Below are 18,257 nucleotides of genomic sequence, written 5' to 3'. Positions count from 1 at the left end.
AAGCAGCACCTGACTAGGGTTTATTATACCAGCATTTTCTAAACTTCATCTCAATTAAATACACTTTCAGTTTTCTCCTTTCCAAGATAAATGATCCAAGTCTTTATAAATTCTCATGGTATGCAAGATTATTCACACTCTAACAATTATAATTATTCCTTCTCTAGATCTTTAGGAAATGGTCTCTATTATGTGAATTCAACAGAACAGAATAAATAGATCAGTATTCCAAGTGCAACCATTAACATAGGGTAGGTTTCCCCCACAACACAATGACATAATTGTCTCTATTACTTTCATTTTTAAATGCAGCCAAATCCCCAGTTTTGCTTTTTAAAGACTACTGAAAATCTGTTTTATTTGCAATGAACTACCCAGAAGGACTTATTTTCTCAACCCAATGAAGCTAACAATGTACTTACATATAAACAATGCATTCCTCCCTGTGCCGCTTCTACTGCAAAATTTAAACACTTTCCAGTGAGTGCGCCTTCCTCTTCATGGCATATACCAAGTGCAATTTTCCTCCACCAGAGCTGGGTTTGAGGGTTTTAAATATTCTCATCAATTTGGTGATCGTTGACCTTGCCAATCTCTGGCTGTACAGTTATCAACAGATTTATACCACTGATAGACATAACCACTACAGTAAAAAATGAAAGTAGTAAGCAAAGGAAACACTGATTTTCCTGTTGGTCATTTATTTCATTTTTTCCAGTATTTGGTACATTAAAATTCAATTGATCTTTTATGATGAAGCTAGTTTTCCGTGATGAGCATACCCACAAGGCAGCATTTACTTTTGTAAATGCTATGTGTGAACAAAAGTGGTCCCATGCAAGGAATGTTTCCTGATTAAACTCTTCTCTGTCATGCTTGCCCTGAATGAGTGAGCTCAAGTCCAACAAACTTTTGGTTTTTCTTTTTTAAAGAAATCCTGTGGGTATGCACACTGAAGTGATATTTACCTGCTTTCAAATAGCATCACCGTTGGTGGTTTGGAATCTCATGATTTAATTCTTTTCTAATGGCTACCAGCTTTCACAAATTTTGACCCTAGCATCTAAAACACTGTATGGCTGTTCAGACAAGTGTAAATTATTCCCAAACTGTTCTACCCCTTATAAAGACTTCAAAGATGGTTTGGAGTTTAATTGACTGTGTACTGCCCACACCATGTAATTGCAAATATGCAGGGAGAACAAAAGGTTAACTCTATTCATGAAAGAATAGAAGTTAACTAATTTACCACTGATTACTGTATCTTTTACTCAAGTGGCACCAGGTCAAGTAGAGCACTAATGTTTCCTTTTCTCTTCTTTAATCTCCAATTGTTCCACAATAGGATAAAAGAATTCCTAAGAACGAATTCTGTGGCCTTCAAGTAAATGTTACAGAACAGCCTAGGTTGTACTGAAAATAAGGTTTAATCAAATGGGAATGAGAAGTCTCTATATAAGGATATGGAGTACTTGTAGCACCTTAGAGACTAACAAATTTATTTGAGCATAAGTTTTTGTGAGCTACCGCTCACTTCATCGGATGCATGCAGTGGAAAATACAGTGGGGAGATTTTATATAAACAGAGAACATGAAACAATGGGTGTTACCATACACACTGTAACGAGAGTGATCAGGTAAGGTGAGCTATTACCAGCAGGAGAGAAAAAAAACCTTTTGTAGTGATGATCAAGGTGGGCCATTTCCAGCAGTTGACAAGAACATGTGAGGAACAGTAAGGGGGTGGGGGGGGGGGGGGAATAAACATGGGGAAATAGTTTTACTTTTTGTAATGACCCATCCACTCTCCATCTCTATTCAACCCTAAGTTAATTGAAAATGGCCCACCTTGATTATCACTACAAAAGGTTCCCCCCCTACCCGCTCTCCTGCTGGTAACAGCTCACCTTAAGTGATCACTCTCCTTACAGTGTGTATGGTAACACCCATTGTTTCATGTTCTCTATGTATATAAAATCTCCCCGCTGTATTTTCCACTACATGCATCCGATGAAGTGAGCTGTAGCTCATGAAAGCTTATGCTCAAATAAATTTGTTAGTCTCTAAGGTGCCACAAATACTCCTTTTCTTTTTGTGGATACAGACTAACACGGCTGCTACTCTGAAACCTGTCATTATGCAAAGCACTGAATTTAGCCATATGGAGTGGAAATCCATCAAATTCATGAAAAAACTCATACAGATACAGAAAGACATCTTCCTTTCCAAATGCAAACAGATGGACATTCAAGTTGCAGTGGGGGAGGTTTAGGTTGGATATTAGGAAAAACTTTTTCACTAGGAGGGTGGTGAAACACTGGAATGCGTTACCTAGGGAGGTGGTAGAATCTCCTTCCTTAGAAGTTTTTAAGGTCAGGCTTGACAAAGCCCTGGCTGGGATGATTTAATTGGGGATTGGTCCTGCTTTGAGCAGGGGATTGGACTAGATGACCTCCTGAGGTCCCTTCCAACCCTGATATTCTATGATTCTATGATTCATACCAAAAGGACTGAAGGTAAAAAATCCATTACAATCGACATACCACACACACTATGCTGACAGCTTGTGCCACACACTCTCAAAGAAACTGTGGAATCACCTGATCAACATCCTCTACAGCAAACAGGGAAAGATTAAGTGCATAGAAGTTAATAAAATGTCATGATAACCTATACTACGTTGATGGGAAAATATGTAAAAGGAAGACAGAAAAATTGAATGAGTCTAAAACAAGATACTGATATAACTCAAGAACTATGTTAAGATTATGCCTGCTAAACAAGAGACGTGTACGACTGCAAATTAAGGGACCAAAATTGCTGTGTTGCAAATGAGGCCTAATTGGTGAACAAAATAATGAGGGGATGGGTTCTTCCACCTGTCACTCTCTTTTACGGTTCTCAAAAATAAAAGACTTTTGGTTGCAAATTCGCAAAAGAAAAAGCTGCCTGACAACAACTGGTGGTTGGGTAGGTGGAGAAGGAGTGACAGTCAACGATGGGAGTCAACGCCAGTGACAGAAGTGCAGCTTCTATCTTTGCTGCTCTTTTCTCTTTCTTTGTGTGTGTTTATCTTGTTTTGTGTTTTAGGAAATGGGATTGGACTTCAACAACAACAGCTTCAACCTATTTCAATTAATTTCTTCTCTTTTTCCCAAAAAGGATGAGTTTTTACCCTCTTTAATACCATCTAAAAGACTGTCAAATGAGGGGTTGAGGGGTCTTATAAAAAACTTTCCAGCTAAAGGAAAAGGGAACAGTGGATATTACTAAAATTAAAGCCTTTCTTAATAGTTCCTGTTAACACCTTTAAGACTTTGGGCCCATATGTGCCAACCAAATTAATATAATAGTACCATTTTGTGATGCAAGCCGTTTGAGCTGCACTCTTATATATAGTATTTATTCACATTTATTTTGAAGCACCAGCAATATGTTCAGCATAATACAGAAAGTAGATGGCCCCTTCCCTCAAGAAACCTACAGTCAAAACAAAACAGGGAGGAGACAGGATGCATCAGTAAGATGTTTTCATTTTTGTAAATCAGCATTAGAACGGTTTATCCATGTGGATTAGGACCCCAAATTGGAGAATTTTTGTGGTAACCAATTGTAGCAGAACATGTCAGCATGAAATACGAATTCCATTGCTTTCCAAAGACTCAGTGCGTTTCTGATGTCTAGGATTGTAATGCAAGTCTACAGATATTAACTTTCTCCTTTTAATTTTCCATTGTGACAATTATTTGCAGGTAACATCCTGAAGAAAATACTCTAGCACTTTGGAACAGCAGACCATTGTTTCCAATTCATTATAGGTCTATCTAAATAATTAATTTCTTGGTGATAATCTGTAGCTTCATTATTAAAATTTAGATTGATACAGCAGCACTTTCTCTCTCAGGCAATTCAACATTTGCTCTTCTCCTCTTTCATGACCTGGGTATAATAAGCAGGCATACAGCATTAAATTCTCTGTTCCACTGAAGCTCTGCTTGGCCCTAGAAGTGGGGAAAGGAATATGGATGCACACCCCATGTATAAGGTTAAAAAGTCATCAATAACCAGTCCCTCGTTGTGGATATTATACATACATATTTGGGTGGGATTTTTCAAAGCACCTATGCAATTTAGAAGCACAGTCCTACTGAATTTCAATACCAAATCTGACTTCCTATAGAATTGGTGCTCTCATACTTATTTGAACTAGATAGTGCCAGCTAAGAGACATCCAGGATATGGGCAGTGAACAGGTGGATTTGGTGCCCTTTTACTAGCTTCTTGATCAGCTTACTGAAAAATTATTGTAGGCTGTTAATACTTGAAAGCATCAAATCTTGGACTTTTTGATGTCATGTAGAAAACTCAAATAGGAATCTGAAATTGAAAGGAGTTGGTTTTTTTTCCCTTTATTCTGGCACTCAGAAAAGTATAACAGTTGAGATTCTCCTCCCCCACCCCCAAGTTTAAATAAGAATGTATCAAATAAAATGAGAAAAATGTGAGTGTTTGAATATTTAAATATCTTTCAGGCCAAAATTTAGCGAATAGATTAAGCCCTTGTAAGATGTTTACTGTGAAATATATAATGCAATACAGTTATTGTCTTGTGTTATTTTACCAGCTACACATTGTACGCTGTAAACATCTGAATTAGGTTTGCTGTACCTCCAAATTCCAGAGTTGTAGGAGATGTGGTGTTCTAACACCACCTGTACTTTATTTAAAAGGAAAAAGAAAAAAACCCACCACCACATATTTTCCTCCTTCCTTCAATAAAAATGTTACTGTTCAATAAAAAAATTCCATTAACATCCCCTTAAAAGAAACATAACTTGAAGCACAGAAGTTTAACACAGAGAGAGAGAGAGGGCCAAAATATAGAAGTGCATTTGCTACAGTTATTTGGTATTTTTAACATTTCAGAGCAAATATTTTCCAACTTGACAAGTTTGTCGTAGCCTGACGGTATTTAAAATCAACTCATGGACAGAATCATAGGACTGGAAGAGACCTCAAGATGTCATCTAGTCCAGTCCCCTGCACTCAAGGCAGGACTAAGTAGTATCTAGACCATCCCTGACAGGTTTGTCTAACCTGCTCTTAAAATCTCCAATGATAGAGATTCCACAGCCTCCCCAGGCACCAGCGTTTAACTATCCTGACAGGAAGACTTTCCTAATGTCCAACCTAAACTGCCCTTGCTGCAATTTAGGCCCATTGCTTCTTGTCCTATCCTCAGAGGTTAAGAATAATAAATTTTCTCCCTCCTCCTTGTAACCACCTTTTATGTACTTGAAAACGTATGTTCTCCCTCAGTCTTCTCTTCTCCAGACTAAACAAACCCAATTTTTTCAATCTTCCGTCAGAGGTCATGTTTTCTCGATCTTTAATCATTTTTGTTGCTCTTCTCTGGACTTTCTCCAATTGTCCGCATCTTTTCTGAAATGTAGCGCCTAGAACTAGGCACAATACTCCAGTTGAAGCGTAATCAGTGCAGAATAGAGTGGAAAAATTATTTCTCATGTCTTGGTTACAACACTGTTGCTAATACATACCAGTATAATGTTTGCTTTTTGTGCAACAGTGTTACGCTGTTGACTCATATTTAGCTTTTGATCCACTATAACCCCAGATCCCTTTCTGCAGTACTCTTTCCAAGGCAGTCATTTCCCATTTTGTATGTGTGCAACCAGGGCTGGATTTAAGGGTGACTGCACCAGGCTTGAGGTGTTGTTTTTGTTGTTAGCAACAAAAGGGAAAATAGAGTGTTTGAAATAAAATGTTTCAGGTATTCCGTATGTGGGTTCATTTTTCATTAACCTCTTAGAATGTTCTGGAACTTTGTAGAATCTCATGGAACCTTCCAGACTTTGAGAACTACATTTTCCTCGAACCTCCTAGCATGTTGTCAGCCATGCCTTCACAGGCGTTTAAGAGGCAGGGTGTCACTAGTCAGTGAGATAAAAACAAACTGAAGTGAAGTGAGAGAGAGCCCAGCTGCGATATTGTGAACCTTGTTTTATTGTGTAATTGTGAAATTGTGTTTTAACAATTGAAGAGTGTAAGTAGCAACTAATAAAGGACATATCTAATTTTTAATCTATTGAACCCCTATTTATGCAACAATATAAAAGAAACACAGTTAATTCTTTTGCCATGCCTAACCTGTAATGTTTAATGACTTTGTTTAATGTTTAATGATATGTAATGTCTAAGACTGTGGAACTTAGACTTTAGCTCTCCCTACTGTTTTCCCCCATAAAAAATAAAAGATGCCCCCAAACAAACCTTCCGGAGCTCAGTATAGGAAGTGAAAAGCTCACCGGCAATCTAGTTTGCAGCAAGGGGGAAATTTGATGGAAAAATATTTGGAACAGAACAACAGACTGGGCTGTAGGCAGCAGTGACTGTCCCAGTGCAGAAGAAATTGAGGAGCGAAACATAAATAATGGAAGGTCTTTTACTAAGGAATTAGCAGATTTACCTGAAGATAAGGAAGGGAGATGTGAGGAAAGTGATGGAGAATCATCCAGTTTTCCTGGTGGCATAAAGGAGAGTGATGATAAAGAGGAAAGTGGCTCACATGAAAAGGAGAGTAATAACAAAGAAAAAATCTGATTTACATGAAAAGGAGAGAAACAATAAAGAAGGATCAGCCTCGCATGATGACTTCTACTACTTTGATGAGAAGCTGCCTTGATTTTCTTGTGGCCTACAGAGACAATGGATTTGAAGATGCCATCACTGTTGCCAAAGAAATGGCAAAAAACTTAGGAGTTGAGCCTGTCTTCAAGGAAACTCTTATTCACTGGTAGAAGAGACAGTTTGTTTATGAGGACAGAAGTTAGGGGATGGGAAGCTCAGAAGAAAAATTCAAGAGGGAGGGGTTTTTTTTTTGCTCATTGACAATGATTGATTGTTCCACTGAAGAACAGTTCAGACAAATGAAGAATCACGAAAAGTCCTGAGGATTTGTATGACCTTAGTAAGTTGTCGACAGACAGGAAAACACTCTTGAGCAACTGTACAGACCTTCACTGGACGCTGACACATAGGGAATATTTGGACATAAATGATAAAGACCTCTATCGAATTGAACAACATCCATCACATTTTGCCACATGGGAAGCATGCTACACTCCAGTTCACTCTGATGCAGAGCTGAAGGACACATGTATGGATAGCTTTGAGGAGTCTGCTCTTGCTGCTGGTCACAGTCATGAGTGGCGAGCACAGCTTTTTGAAGCTCAGGCCTATTAAAACATATCTTTCATTGACTATAGCCAATGAGAGACTGACATTGCTCAATATTTTGTTGCTTGAAAATGCCACTGGCCAGTCTTTGGATCTCTCTGATGCCGTGCTTGAGTTCACAAGGGCAAAAGCAAGAAAAGCAACCTTTTGAACTAAATGACTAGAGATAATATTCTAAGGCTGTCACCTACTGTAACACTATTTAATATTGGTCCACCGAATATTGGTATACAGTTCATTTTCTTGAAGATAGTACTTTTCAATTATTCTTAAGTTTCTATAAACTTTGAGGCAACAAATTTTTTTATTTGATTATGTATGGCATGAATAAATACAGGTTTACAGAGCCTAGAGTGCAAATGTATCATCCTCTATGACAGAGATAAATCATGCATGCAAATTGTGCATCCAAGTCGTGAAGTAGGCTACAAATGGAATAAAAAATAAGGTATTCAAAAGTTTAACAAATGGAGGTGGGGGGCCAAAGATGCTCCTCAACCTGGGGCACCATTTGGTCTAGTGCCGGCCCTGCGTGCAACTGATCATTCTTTTCTAAATGAAGTACTTTGCATTTGTCCTTATTGAATTTCATCCTATTTACTTCAGATCATCTCTCCAGTTTGTCCAGATCATTTTGAATTTTAATCCTATCCTCCAAAGCACTTGCAATCCCTCCCAGTTTGGTATCATCCGCAAACTTTAAAAGCGTACTCTCTATGCCATTCTCTAAACCATTGATAAAGATATTGAAAAGAACCAGATCCAGAACTGATCCCTGCGGGACCCCACTTGATATCCCCTTCCAGCTTGACCGTGAACCACTGATAACTACTCCCCAGGAACCGTTTTCCAACCAGTTATGCACCCAGCTTATGGTAGCTCCATCTAGGTTGTATTTCCCTAATTTGTTTATGAGACGGTCATGCGAGACAGTATCAAAAGCCTTACCAAAATCAAGATATACCACATCTACCACTTCCCCCCCATCCATAAAGCTTTCCTTGACAGGATAACAAGCCATCAGGTAGGTTTGACAGTGTCAAATCCATGCTGACTGTTATCTATTACCTTATTATCTTTTAGGTGTTTGCAAATTGACTGCTTAATTATTTTCTCCATTATCTTTCCAGATGTGAGAGCAAGGAAGAGGCATTCAGATTCAAATTACAGTTGGAGTCCAAGTCAAGCCCATGGTTCAGGTTCAGTGGCACTGAAATCTCGTTAACTGTTCTTGGGAGATTTTGAACCAAATGGCAGATTAGTTGTTCAGGAGATTTCTACCTTACCTTATCCAGTCTCTCAAAAAAGCTCTTTATGGACCTTTTCATCTGTACTTAAAGTGGAAAAGAGATCCCTACTCGCTCTAGATCCAACCCAGAACCTAAGCTACAGAAGCAAGTTCACATTCATGGACTGATCCTAAAACAAACACTAGATTTGAAGTTATCTTGATCTAGGATACTGATTGTCATTCATGTTTCATTTTAAGGTTTGCTCTCTTTTTTAATAAAAAGAAAAATTGAAGGTATTTTATTGAAAGCATAATTTTTAATTTGAAATTAGTAACAAAGTTAGTCTACTGAACCTATAGGAAACATTAAATACTTATAATATACTATGGTGAAAATAGAAAAGTTGTATTAGCTTATGCTCTAAAACCATACTGCTTAAAAATCTATTTGAATGAAAATCTTTAAAATGGATGATTTTATAGGCATTCCTTTTGAATTGCATGTTTTACATGTACACATTTGATACTGTTATTCACACATCTACCCAATTAGTATTTCCAATTAAATGACTTTAGTTGTTTGTAATCATGTGCTATCTAAGCCATAATTTTGCCACTTCTCAGGCGACAAATGGATGACTTACATCTGGGAATAAAATTCACAAAGGGGTATTGGTGTGCTGTTTCAACACATGCAATTACTGGTAGTTACATTCTAATCAGCATAATTAGTTTTGAAACAGCTCTCACAATAACTGTCAACATTTATGTCAATTTAGCAGCAGTTGATGGCACGTTTAACAAAGACTTGCTTATTCATTTTCAATATTATTCTATATAAAAGAGTAAGTAGTAAAGCCTCTTCACTGGTATTGAGCATTTCTTACTTAGCTTAGCAGTAGGGATTGCTGTTCCCTTTCAGCAGTTGATCCTTCACAAACCATTGGTTCAAAGAATTACCACCCTCTTGCTTTGGTAGGTACATCCTTACAGAATAATTTGCAGTGATTACAAGAAATTGCAATAAAAAGCAGGTAAATTGCAGTGTAGGTATTAATAGATTTAATACCCGAACGGTTTTGGAGATTGACAAATTTAACTTTACTACGTTTTTTTAAAAAAAAAATTAAAAAATAAGGCGGGGGAAAAAGGAGGACTAATGCCCCTCTGCTCCCCAGTGAAACAAACCTATTCATACCATGAATTAACACTACTGCAAGCTCTCTTACTGGAAAAAGTACTGACTACTGACAATGACCTATTTTAGCTCTGTTGTAAGCTTCAGAGAGCTAGATAAGACACTATTCACAATTGCCCATAGGCTTCAAATTACGTTCCTCAGAAAAACCACCAAAAGTCCGCTACACCAATATACAAAGTTTGCTGCCAGATAAACTGGCTAATCTTTTAACCTCCCTGGAAAAATAACAAAAACAAAGCGATACCTATTCCCGGGCCTTTATTACATTTCATACTGTCAATCATTTTATACTGTCTTGTAAACAGTCATCTTCCAAAAGAGACTCAGGGAAAGCAAACTTTTGCTCTGCACTGCTCACAAAACCGAAGCCATATCAGCCTTGATGCAAACATCCACATAGTAAAGAGATCTTTTAAATGCTAGTTCATGAACAAACTGAATACCCGGGGATAAATGATTTGGCAATAGATTAAAGCATAAAAAAGTACTTAATCACCTCCTTACTTGGCTCAAATTTATAGATTTATATTTATAATGAAGCATATGCAACTATTACTTTATTTCTTTTCTGAATTTCATTAGATAAAACAGCATCATATGAACTAAAATATATCTGAGGCAATGAATGAGGGAAGTTACAGATTTTAATTTTTACCAAATGTGCGTGTGCTTAGAAATGGTAGAAACTAGCACACCAAGAACATCCAGAGAGATGCTGAAATAGATAAAGGACAGAGGCAAATTAATTGTCAAAGGTCAATTGATACTCTTGTAGACTTCCTTTTTGCCTCTGCCATTATCAAAAGGAAGATGCTTTTTGGAATTCATGGAAAATCAGCTTGTGCAGAAATAGAGGATTCCTAACTAGAATGTTGGTACTAAAATAAAAAGTTTAATTCCTCTTCAACAGTTTATGATGTTGAAAGAGAGAAACTTCTCGAAGGATATTGCATAAGAACATCAAAGATCCATAGTCCAAGAAAACTTTAAGGATCTGGGACACTAAACATAACTTATTTCATGACACATGGCAGTAATACTGGTACATCAAGGGTTAGAAGAATAATGAACAACTCCAGATAAGGAGAACCTAGATCCAAGTAAAGGCTTTTCATGTGCTTCTTGTAGTCAAAAGATTATAACTTCACACTGCAGCCTCATATTACTTCAGGCAGGATGACTTGCCCTTGAAAAGAGATGAAATACTTCCATACTAATTACAAAAAAGTAATAAAATTGATTTCAAGCATAAAAGCATAAGGTTGCTAGCAGGCTACCTAAAAAAATGTTCCCTTACTAAATAAAACTACCTTGTTCCCATATAGGGCCAAATTCCTTCATTGGATACATCCACAGACATCAATAGGCATTATGAACACATGCACAAGAAGAGAACTGAGCCTTAAGAAATGGAAATATTTGTACCCCTTTGCTACAGGCTGCTCAAGGTTTCTACTACCATGTTGCCACCACCACCACCTTTTTTCAGGAGTCTTACTGCAAAATTGGCACAGCCCTGATTGAGCTGTCCCTGTTGGACATTCATCAGGCTGCTGTGTTGGTATCAGTCTGCTTGTAAGCTCCCCTTGGTAGGGTCCAGCCACAGTTTCTGGCTCCCGCCCCTCCAGCGTACTTCTTGGACACAGACACAGACACAGTGTGATACCCCTTCTAGAAGTGGGGCCCTGCGGCCCAAATGCCTGAGGCCCCAAATCCAATACTGAACCCACAAAACAGCCCAGTGGCTGAAGTGTACCCTCCACCCTTGCAGGCACTCTGGTTTATAGTTTAACCCTTCAGCGACACGTGACAGTTGAAGCAAATGAACAAAGACTTTGCAAAAGCGGTTTCTAAAAATAACCACTCTTTAGACAGTCTGAGAAGAAAGAAAGAGAAAGAAAGAAAGAGAAAGATAGATTGATAGACCGATCTTCATGTAATTCGCTGCCTCACCACTCTTGATGATCATCTCTCCTGAGCTGGAAGAAGGCTAGGAGGCAGAGTCAGGACACTCAGCCTAAGAAGCCCACCAGGAAGGCTCTTGTCAGTTTCACTTTCCATTTGTAGGAATACCAACATTTTTCAGCAAAACTGAATTTCTCCTGTGGTATTTGTGAAAAGGATTTTTTCACCGGAAAATCATTCCAGTGAAAGATTCTCACCAGGTTCTATTCATAATATCAAACTGAATTCATAAGCTGTACATAGACAGATCCCCCAAACTGTCACACTGGTCATTGTGACAACTGACAAAGCTGGTTTTAGAGAAGCTCTGTGTTTGTGGCCACATTACATTAGCTTTGCTATATGGCAGCTCTCGATGCCTAGCTGAATTTAAAATAATCCCTGTCATCGGTACAATCTGTTTGCATCTGCCATACATAACGCATCCTGTTTATGTAGCTATGATAAACAAGGTTATAGTCAGGCACAAATTTTAAAAATGAGGGTGGGTAGACAGAAGGTAGACGTGTGTGGCTATAAGAAAAAGAAAGTGCAGTAAAAGCCAACTGGTGATAAAGTCAATGTTTATACAGACTTAAAAGGAAGTGTGACTGACTGAACTTCCTGTGAAGTTGTATTTCTTTACAATACTGTTTCGTGATCATTTAAACATAGCAATGTGTTAATAAAAATTATTTCTAGCCCATGATTGCATTGGTTTTAAGTACTGTATTAAAAGCAAAACATTGCTAACACAAGTGTAAGTCACATATTGACATTTGCAAGAGTGTCAAAAAATGCAAAAATGGAACTTCAAATGTTTTACTCAGCTGCACAAATATGGGTGAATTAACAATTGCTTTTGGAACCTTAATGTCTGCAATTCCTGACTTTTATATATTATTTTACTGTTCAGCTTTAACACTGCATTAAACACTCCCACTCACTTAATTCCTAGGTGTTTAAAAACAAGAAAAAAAAATCTGGAAGTAGCTTAAAAGCTGCTTGTCTGCATGATATTTGATTGCAGAGCTTAGAACCTCTGATAGATTCCGTGTACAAGAGCAAGCGTCACTAGTTGCCAGTACATATCCTTGAACTGAAGAGCATGCACTAATTAGCAGTGAACACATGACTGAACATTTTCCACCAGGAGGAATCACTATGCAGCTTTCAAATTTACTCTGCACGAACTGTATTTTTCCCCCCTTTCCGTCAGAAAGTCAGAAACTGTTAAAGAGACCTTTACTCATGAATGTGAAAACATGTGGTCATAAAGGAAACTGATTTGCAATTTTAATTATACTGGAAACTAATGGTGTCTATTAGAGTACTCTAAATAATACATTATATGGGGCAACTAGAGGTGAAGGCGAACGTAAGCCATGAAATCATTATCCTCACCCACTTAAAAAGAAAAGTGGGTATCTTCCCAGTCACTGAAATTTAACAGCTCCTGCCCAATAACATTAACCACATGCCTCAGTTTTTAGTGACATAGAATAAGGGCTCCATGATTCTAACTTCCTATATTTGAGGGTCAGTAGAATTAACATGTCTATTTAGCAATGTGACAGGCAGAGACAAATTTCTTTGGAATGAAGTTCAATTTCTTAATGAATAAACACTGCTAAACAAGCACTATCTCTACCCACATATGGGTCTGTAAACTGGCAGTTTCCATCTTGCTCCAAACAAACTACTAAAAAATGAACAGGAGTACTTGTGGCACCTTAGAGACTAACAAATTTATTAGAGTCTCTAAGGTGCCGCAAGTACTCCTGTTCTTTTTGCGGATACAGACTAACATGGCTGCTACTCTGAAACAAACTACTGACTCCTCATAAGATATCAAAAAGTCTACTTCCTAAAGTGATTATTAATAAAATGAGTAATTCAAAAGTGTAACACAAAGCTCCAGTTTAAGCCTTCACTTCACACCATACTGCTTCTGGGTTCCTTCTTTGGTCTCATCTACCCCAACCTCTAGCTTCCGCTGAGACAGCTATTTCCACTTCTTATACTAAATGTGGAGTCTAATAAGCCATATGTGCGCCAAAGAATCAGGGGTAATTAACCTGCAGCTCTCTGAGGTTTCCAATACTTTACAAAGGTGGGGCAGTAAGATTATCCTACCACCTGGTTACAGGCTACTATAATCTATTGCCCCGTCACCACTCTGTAATGGAGCTGAGCAAATAATGGATTTTTCAGTTTGGGAGCTCAACCAGAAAGACAAAGACAGAAAGGAAAGAAAAGAAAAGAATTAAAAAAATTATTTTGAAGTTGACGAAACGATTTAAGTCAACTAAGTTTAAGGTTTTCACCTGTTTTGAATCAGCTGAAACAGTTCATTCCAAGCAATTTTTTTGAGCTTTTCATTTCGATTCAGCTATTTTGGGAGGATTTCACACTTTATTTTTTATTTTTAATTGGCCTAATGTAAAACTGAAATGAAACACTTCAACTCTTTAAAAAAATATAACAAAGCTATTTATCAAATTCAACAAATCGTTTCAGGCCCCCCAAAATGCATTTTTTTAATTAAAAACAATTAGTTGGAAAAAAAATGTTGCACAGCTCTACTATGAAATACTGCAACAACAAAAATCAACTGACTGCATCAAGCAGCAAACACTCTACTACCATTTCTTTATTATTTATTTAAGTAATTCATCAATATTCATATACCTGGCCCCACCCTATCAAATAGACCAAATGCTAAGCATCACCATAAGGTCATTATGGAAATCAATAAGTTCAATTTTTATTAGTCTTCCTTTTACAGCTGTAATCAGCAAAACCCTTCCTGTCCATAAAATGAGAAATCACTCTACTAGTATGCTATAAGGCTCGGTGCTAAAGAATGTAGCTGACTGGCTCACAGAAGATCTCCAGATTTAAGAAAGAGGCTTTAAGAAGGCTGTTGCCTCACTTCTTTCATCTTTCACAGTGGCTCCCAAAAAAAGTTCTCACTGCGAACTGTGATCCAGCAATGAGAGAAATTGGGACTCTTCCATCTTTCTACCTCATTCCAATCCCCTTCTTCCTTCCAATTAGATATACAAGTTACTGGATCTGAGAAATGTGGGCATTAAAATAATATCCAATAAGGCAGTAAGAATTTGTCTTCTTTGCATTCTGAGGCTTGATTGAAAAGGAACAAAGCAGAAAAATAACTGTAGAATAATGGGAGAGTGGGGGAAATATCATTAAAAGCCCAGCACTACACCCATCTCACCTGTGGTGCTTGAGGAGAATATTCTAGAATTTATTCTTTTAGAAGGCATTACTGTAGCTATCCCTACAGAGATTGGGGTTCAACTGTGCTTGATGTTGTGCAAGCACATTAGAGAGAGTCTGTACATATAGTACCCATTTTGGCTCCCTTTTCTATCATTATCCCTGTTAATGTCCTAATCTGAATCAGGCAGGTCACAAACAAAAAATCCTGTAGCTATTAAATTAACATTTTCCATCCTACCTCTATGTTGCTCCTACGCAAATTTCCAGGCTTTGAATTAACTCTCTTTTAGTACAGTGATTGGTGGAAAAAAAGTTGGCATTTGCCAACAGTCAGCACTGTTAACTTATGTTTCAGTCATTTCTTGTTCTAAGCATAGGAGGAAATTGCAGTTTTGAAAATAGCAACTTTGTGGTAGTTATTGACAGTTATTCAATGCAGACTACTTTAAGCTCTGTGGTACCTTGATTACTGCGTACCATCTTTAACAACATTTTGCTTTTGAGATTTAATGTTCTCAGAAGGCAGCACTGGCTGGTAGTTAGAGCACAGAAGAAACTCAAGAAAACTTTGTTCTAGGCTCAGCTTTGCCAATGACTTTCTGGGAGGCTTTAGGCAAGAATATTTCTGTGCCTCAGTTTCCCTCTCTAATCTGAAGGTAATATTTCCCTACTTCATAAGGGTGTTGTGAGGTTTAATTCACTACCATCAGTAAAGCACATGAAGATCTACTCATGGAAGGTGCCAAGGAATAACATCTTTGTACTTATCTTTTATTGCCACTATTAGCATCACTATGGTTATGCTAGAGAGAGAGCTTCAGAAGCTCAGAAATTTAATTTCTGATGTGTATTTTCTCTTGTTGTTTCTCTGCATTAGGATGAATTTTTAGTGGAAAATACAGGTGGGCTGATAAAATTATATTGGTTGTTAGATTTAACAGAGCATAAGAACCGCCACAGAAGAAAGTCCCTAGATACTTTTCTACTGTTTTGAATCAACTTAAGCTCCCTCTCTTCAAAAACTACATACTTCTCATGGAATTAGCTCTAAAAAAAGGATAAATACCATTGACATTTTTGACAGAACTCGGTTTATAATTAAGTGTTTGAAAATCATATCTTATGCATGGGGCATATGTGATTTTCTTCTCTTTTTCTCTTTTTGGAACACTTCACAAAATGCAATATACACCAGCACAAAGCAACATATTGCACACTGAAACCCAAAGCAGGCAAGTTAAGATGTATCAGTCAGGAAAAGCCAGACTCAACGCTGACTGCTCCAGACCCTCCATACAGCCTGGCCAGTTATCCCTCCCCCTACCTTTACTTAAAAGCACGATCAATGAATTGCACGTTCAGTTCATACTTTACACACTACAGAACAGTGCTCCTAAGTGCAGAATCCTATGGAAAGCATGAACTATAAAACTGATTCAATAGGTGCCCATCAGAAAGGTTAGGCCATTCTACTGCCTTCTTTCAAGATCGACCATTTCAACACAAATAGTTATATTAATGCAACATTTCAGCTGAGACTGTGTGTGAAAACAAGTAAGGCCATTCAAAGTTACAGTTCCCATCACAAAAGTAATTCAGCCACTCTGCACATATTTAGTATCATTATGTATAGTAACACACAATTATTATTGTGCACTAATTCACAATTATGTGAAAGGCCTGAGTTATTGGGGTTTTCGAGACAACAAAATGCGGCTTATTGACTTTTGTGCACATAAAATCTCAACTATAATATTGCACAGGACTTTTGCATACAAAATAGTCTTCTGTTTTGAAAATGTAACTCACCAAACTAGCAGTAAGTGAAGGAGCCGATTGCCCAAGTGCTTGGCTACGCATACGAACAAGATTGGAGGTTTCTGTAGGTTGCCACAACTGCTGTGCAATAGTACTGGGAAGCAGGTACCTGCCTGACAATGTAAAGAAAGATCATGTTACGCACTAGATGTAACAGAAGAAGAAGCCCAATTCACATAGTTTACTATAAAGGGTAAACTCTTATCTAGAATTTTAGTTTCTCAGATAGGCATTCTAAATGTTAGGTTCTTTCACAAAAACCCTGGTGAGGCACGATTCCACTGAAGTGGAGATCTTTTACCACTTATTCATTAGTCATCTGGGAAGTACACCCTTTAGCAGGTAACTTTTCCTTACTGCATATTCCCTGCACTAAATGTCCTGATAACTGGAACTGCCCCAGAAACACTACAAATGCACTAGCTGATACAAACATCCAGAATAGTGGGATTGAGGGGAGGAAAAAACAGAACAAAACAAAAGCAACCCACCGTTAGGCAAAAAGTTTTTTTTCCCCCAAGAATTGGATAAGCATAGACAATACTGAAGGGGGTTTATTTTCAGTACTGAGAAGACTGACAAGCAGCTTTTAAAATATGGTGCCATCGTGGCCTGTTATATACAATTTTTTATTAATTTATTTGTACATACAGAGACAGATATTGTTACAAATTAAGAGAGAACCCTAAACAAAGATAAAAATAGGAACAGTACATACGTACAGAGGTTATTTTACTGCATTAAGCATTTATGGCTACCTTGCAGGGGAAGGAGGCAGAGCAGGAGCAGGGATGAGTGCTTACAGATATTTGTTGGGCTGTGAAGGGACGGTTTATTTTGTTCTAAGATTTGAGTTACTGGGCAAGCATTGACAATATAAGCTTATTAATTGTTTACATTTGTTAGCGTCCTTGCTTTTTAGCAGTTTTTGTTTTTTTTGCTGGCTGAATTTTAACTCCTTCCTGACAATTCCCTCCTTTCGACAAATTGAACTTTTAAATGAGATAAAGTTAATATTTTAAATACTTTGATATATATGATTTGTTTTAGGGTTGCCCAAGGAAGGTGGGAGGGACAGGGGAATTGGGGGAAGGGTGTAAAGGTAGGAAACATAGTAAGATTTTTAAGCATGTGTTTAAAGTACCCACATGACAAGAGAGGTTAGCAACACAAATATTGAAGCAGTGGCAACTGTTATTTGGACAATTGTTTACCAGGAGATGGGGCTGTGGGATGCATTACGAGTAAAATTTTTTAGTTGGGTGATGGTTTGATTGCAGAGCTGGACTTGAATGCAACCTTTGGTGACGTGGTTATGAACGGTGGTAAATGCAGACACCGCAGCCAGGACCACTTTGAGAAGTAGCTCCTTAGCCAGTGTATAGTATTGAACCGGTGTATCGTCCAGGTATAGACTGTTGTATTATTGAGGAGCTACTGTTATTCCAGTGAATACACTGCCGGGGAAGTGCACATCACCTAGGGTAAATGAGTCAGTAATTTGCAGGCACGTGGAAGCGTTTGCCTGCCACTGTAATGGTCCGTACATGTAATAAGATG

General features: G+C 37.8%; 1 protein-coding gene across 5 annotated transcripts in view; it reads right to left on the bottom strand.

Moving 5' to 3' along the window:
- MAST4 (microtubule associated serine/threonine kinase family member 4) overlaps positions 1 to 18,257 on the bottom strand; it is a 436,616-nt gene that overhangs the window by 278,659 nt on the left and 139,700 nt on the right. For 4 of the 5 annotated variants that reach the window (XM_048849931.2, XM_048849932.2, XM_048849929.2 and 1 more), the window contains exon 3: positions 16,689 to 16,810. In XM_048849931.2, coding sequence (XP_048705888.2) covers positions 16,689 to 16,810 — 122 coding nt within the window. Of the gene's footprint in view, positions 1 to 16,688; positions 16,811 to 18,257 lie in introns of those variants that run through there. The other variant, XM_048849939.2, reaches the window with a different exon arrangement.

Source organism: Caretta caretta, chromosome 5 (genome assembly GCF_965140235.1).
Source record: "Caretta caretta isolate rCarCar2 chromosome 5, rCarCar1.hap1, whole genome shotgun sequence".
Taxonomy (NCBI): Eukaryota; Metazoa; Chordata; order Testudines; family Cheloniidae; genus Caretta; species Caretta caretta.
This window is presented reverse-complemented; position numbering and strand designations above follow the sequence as displayed.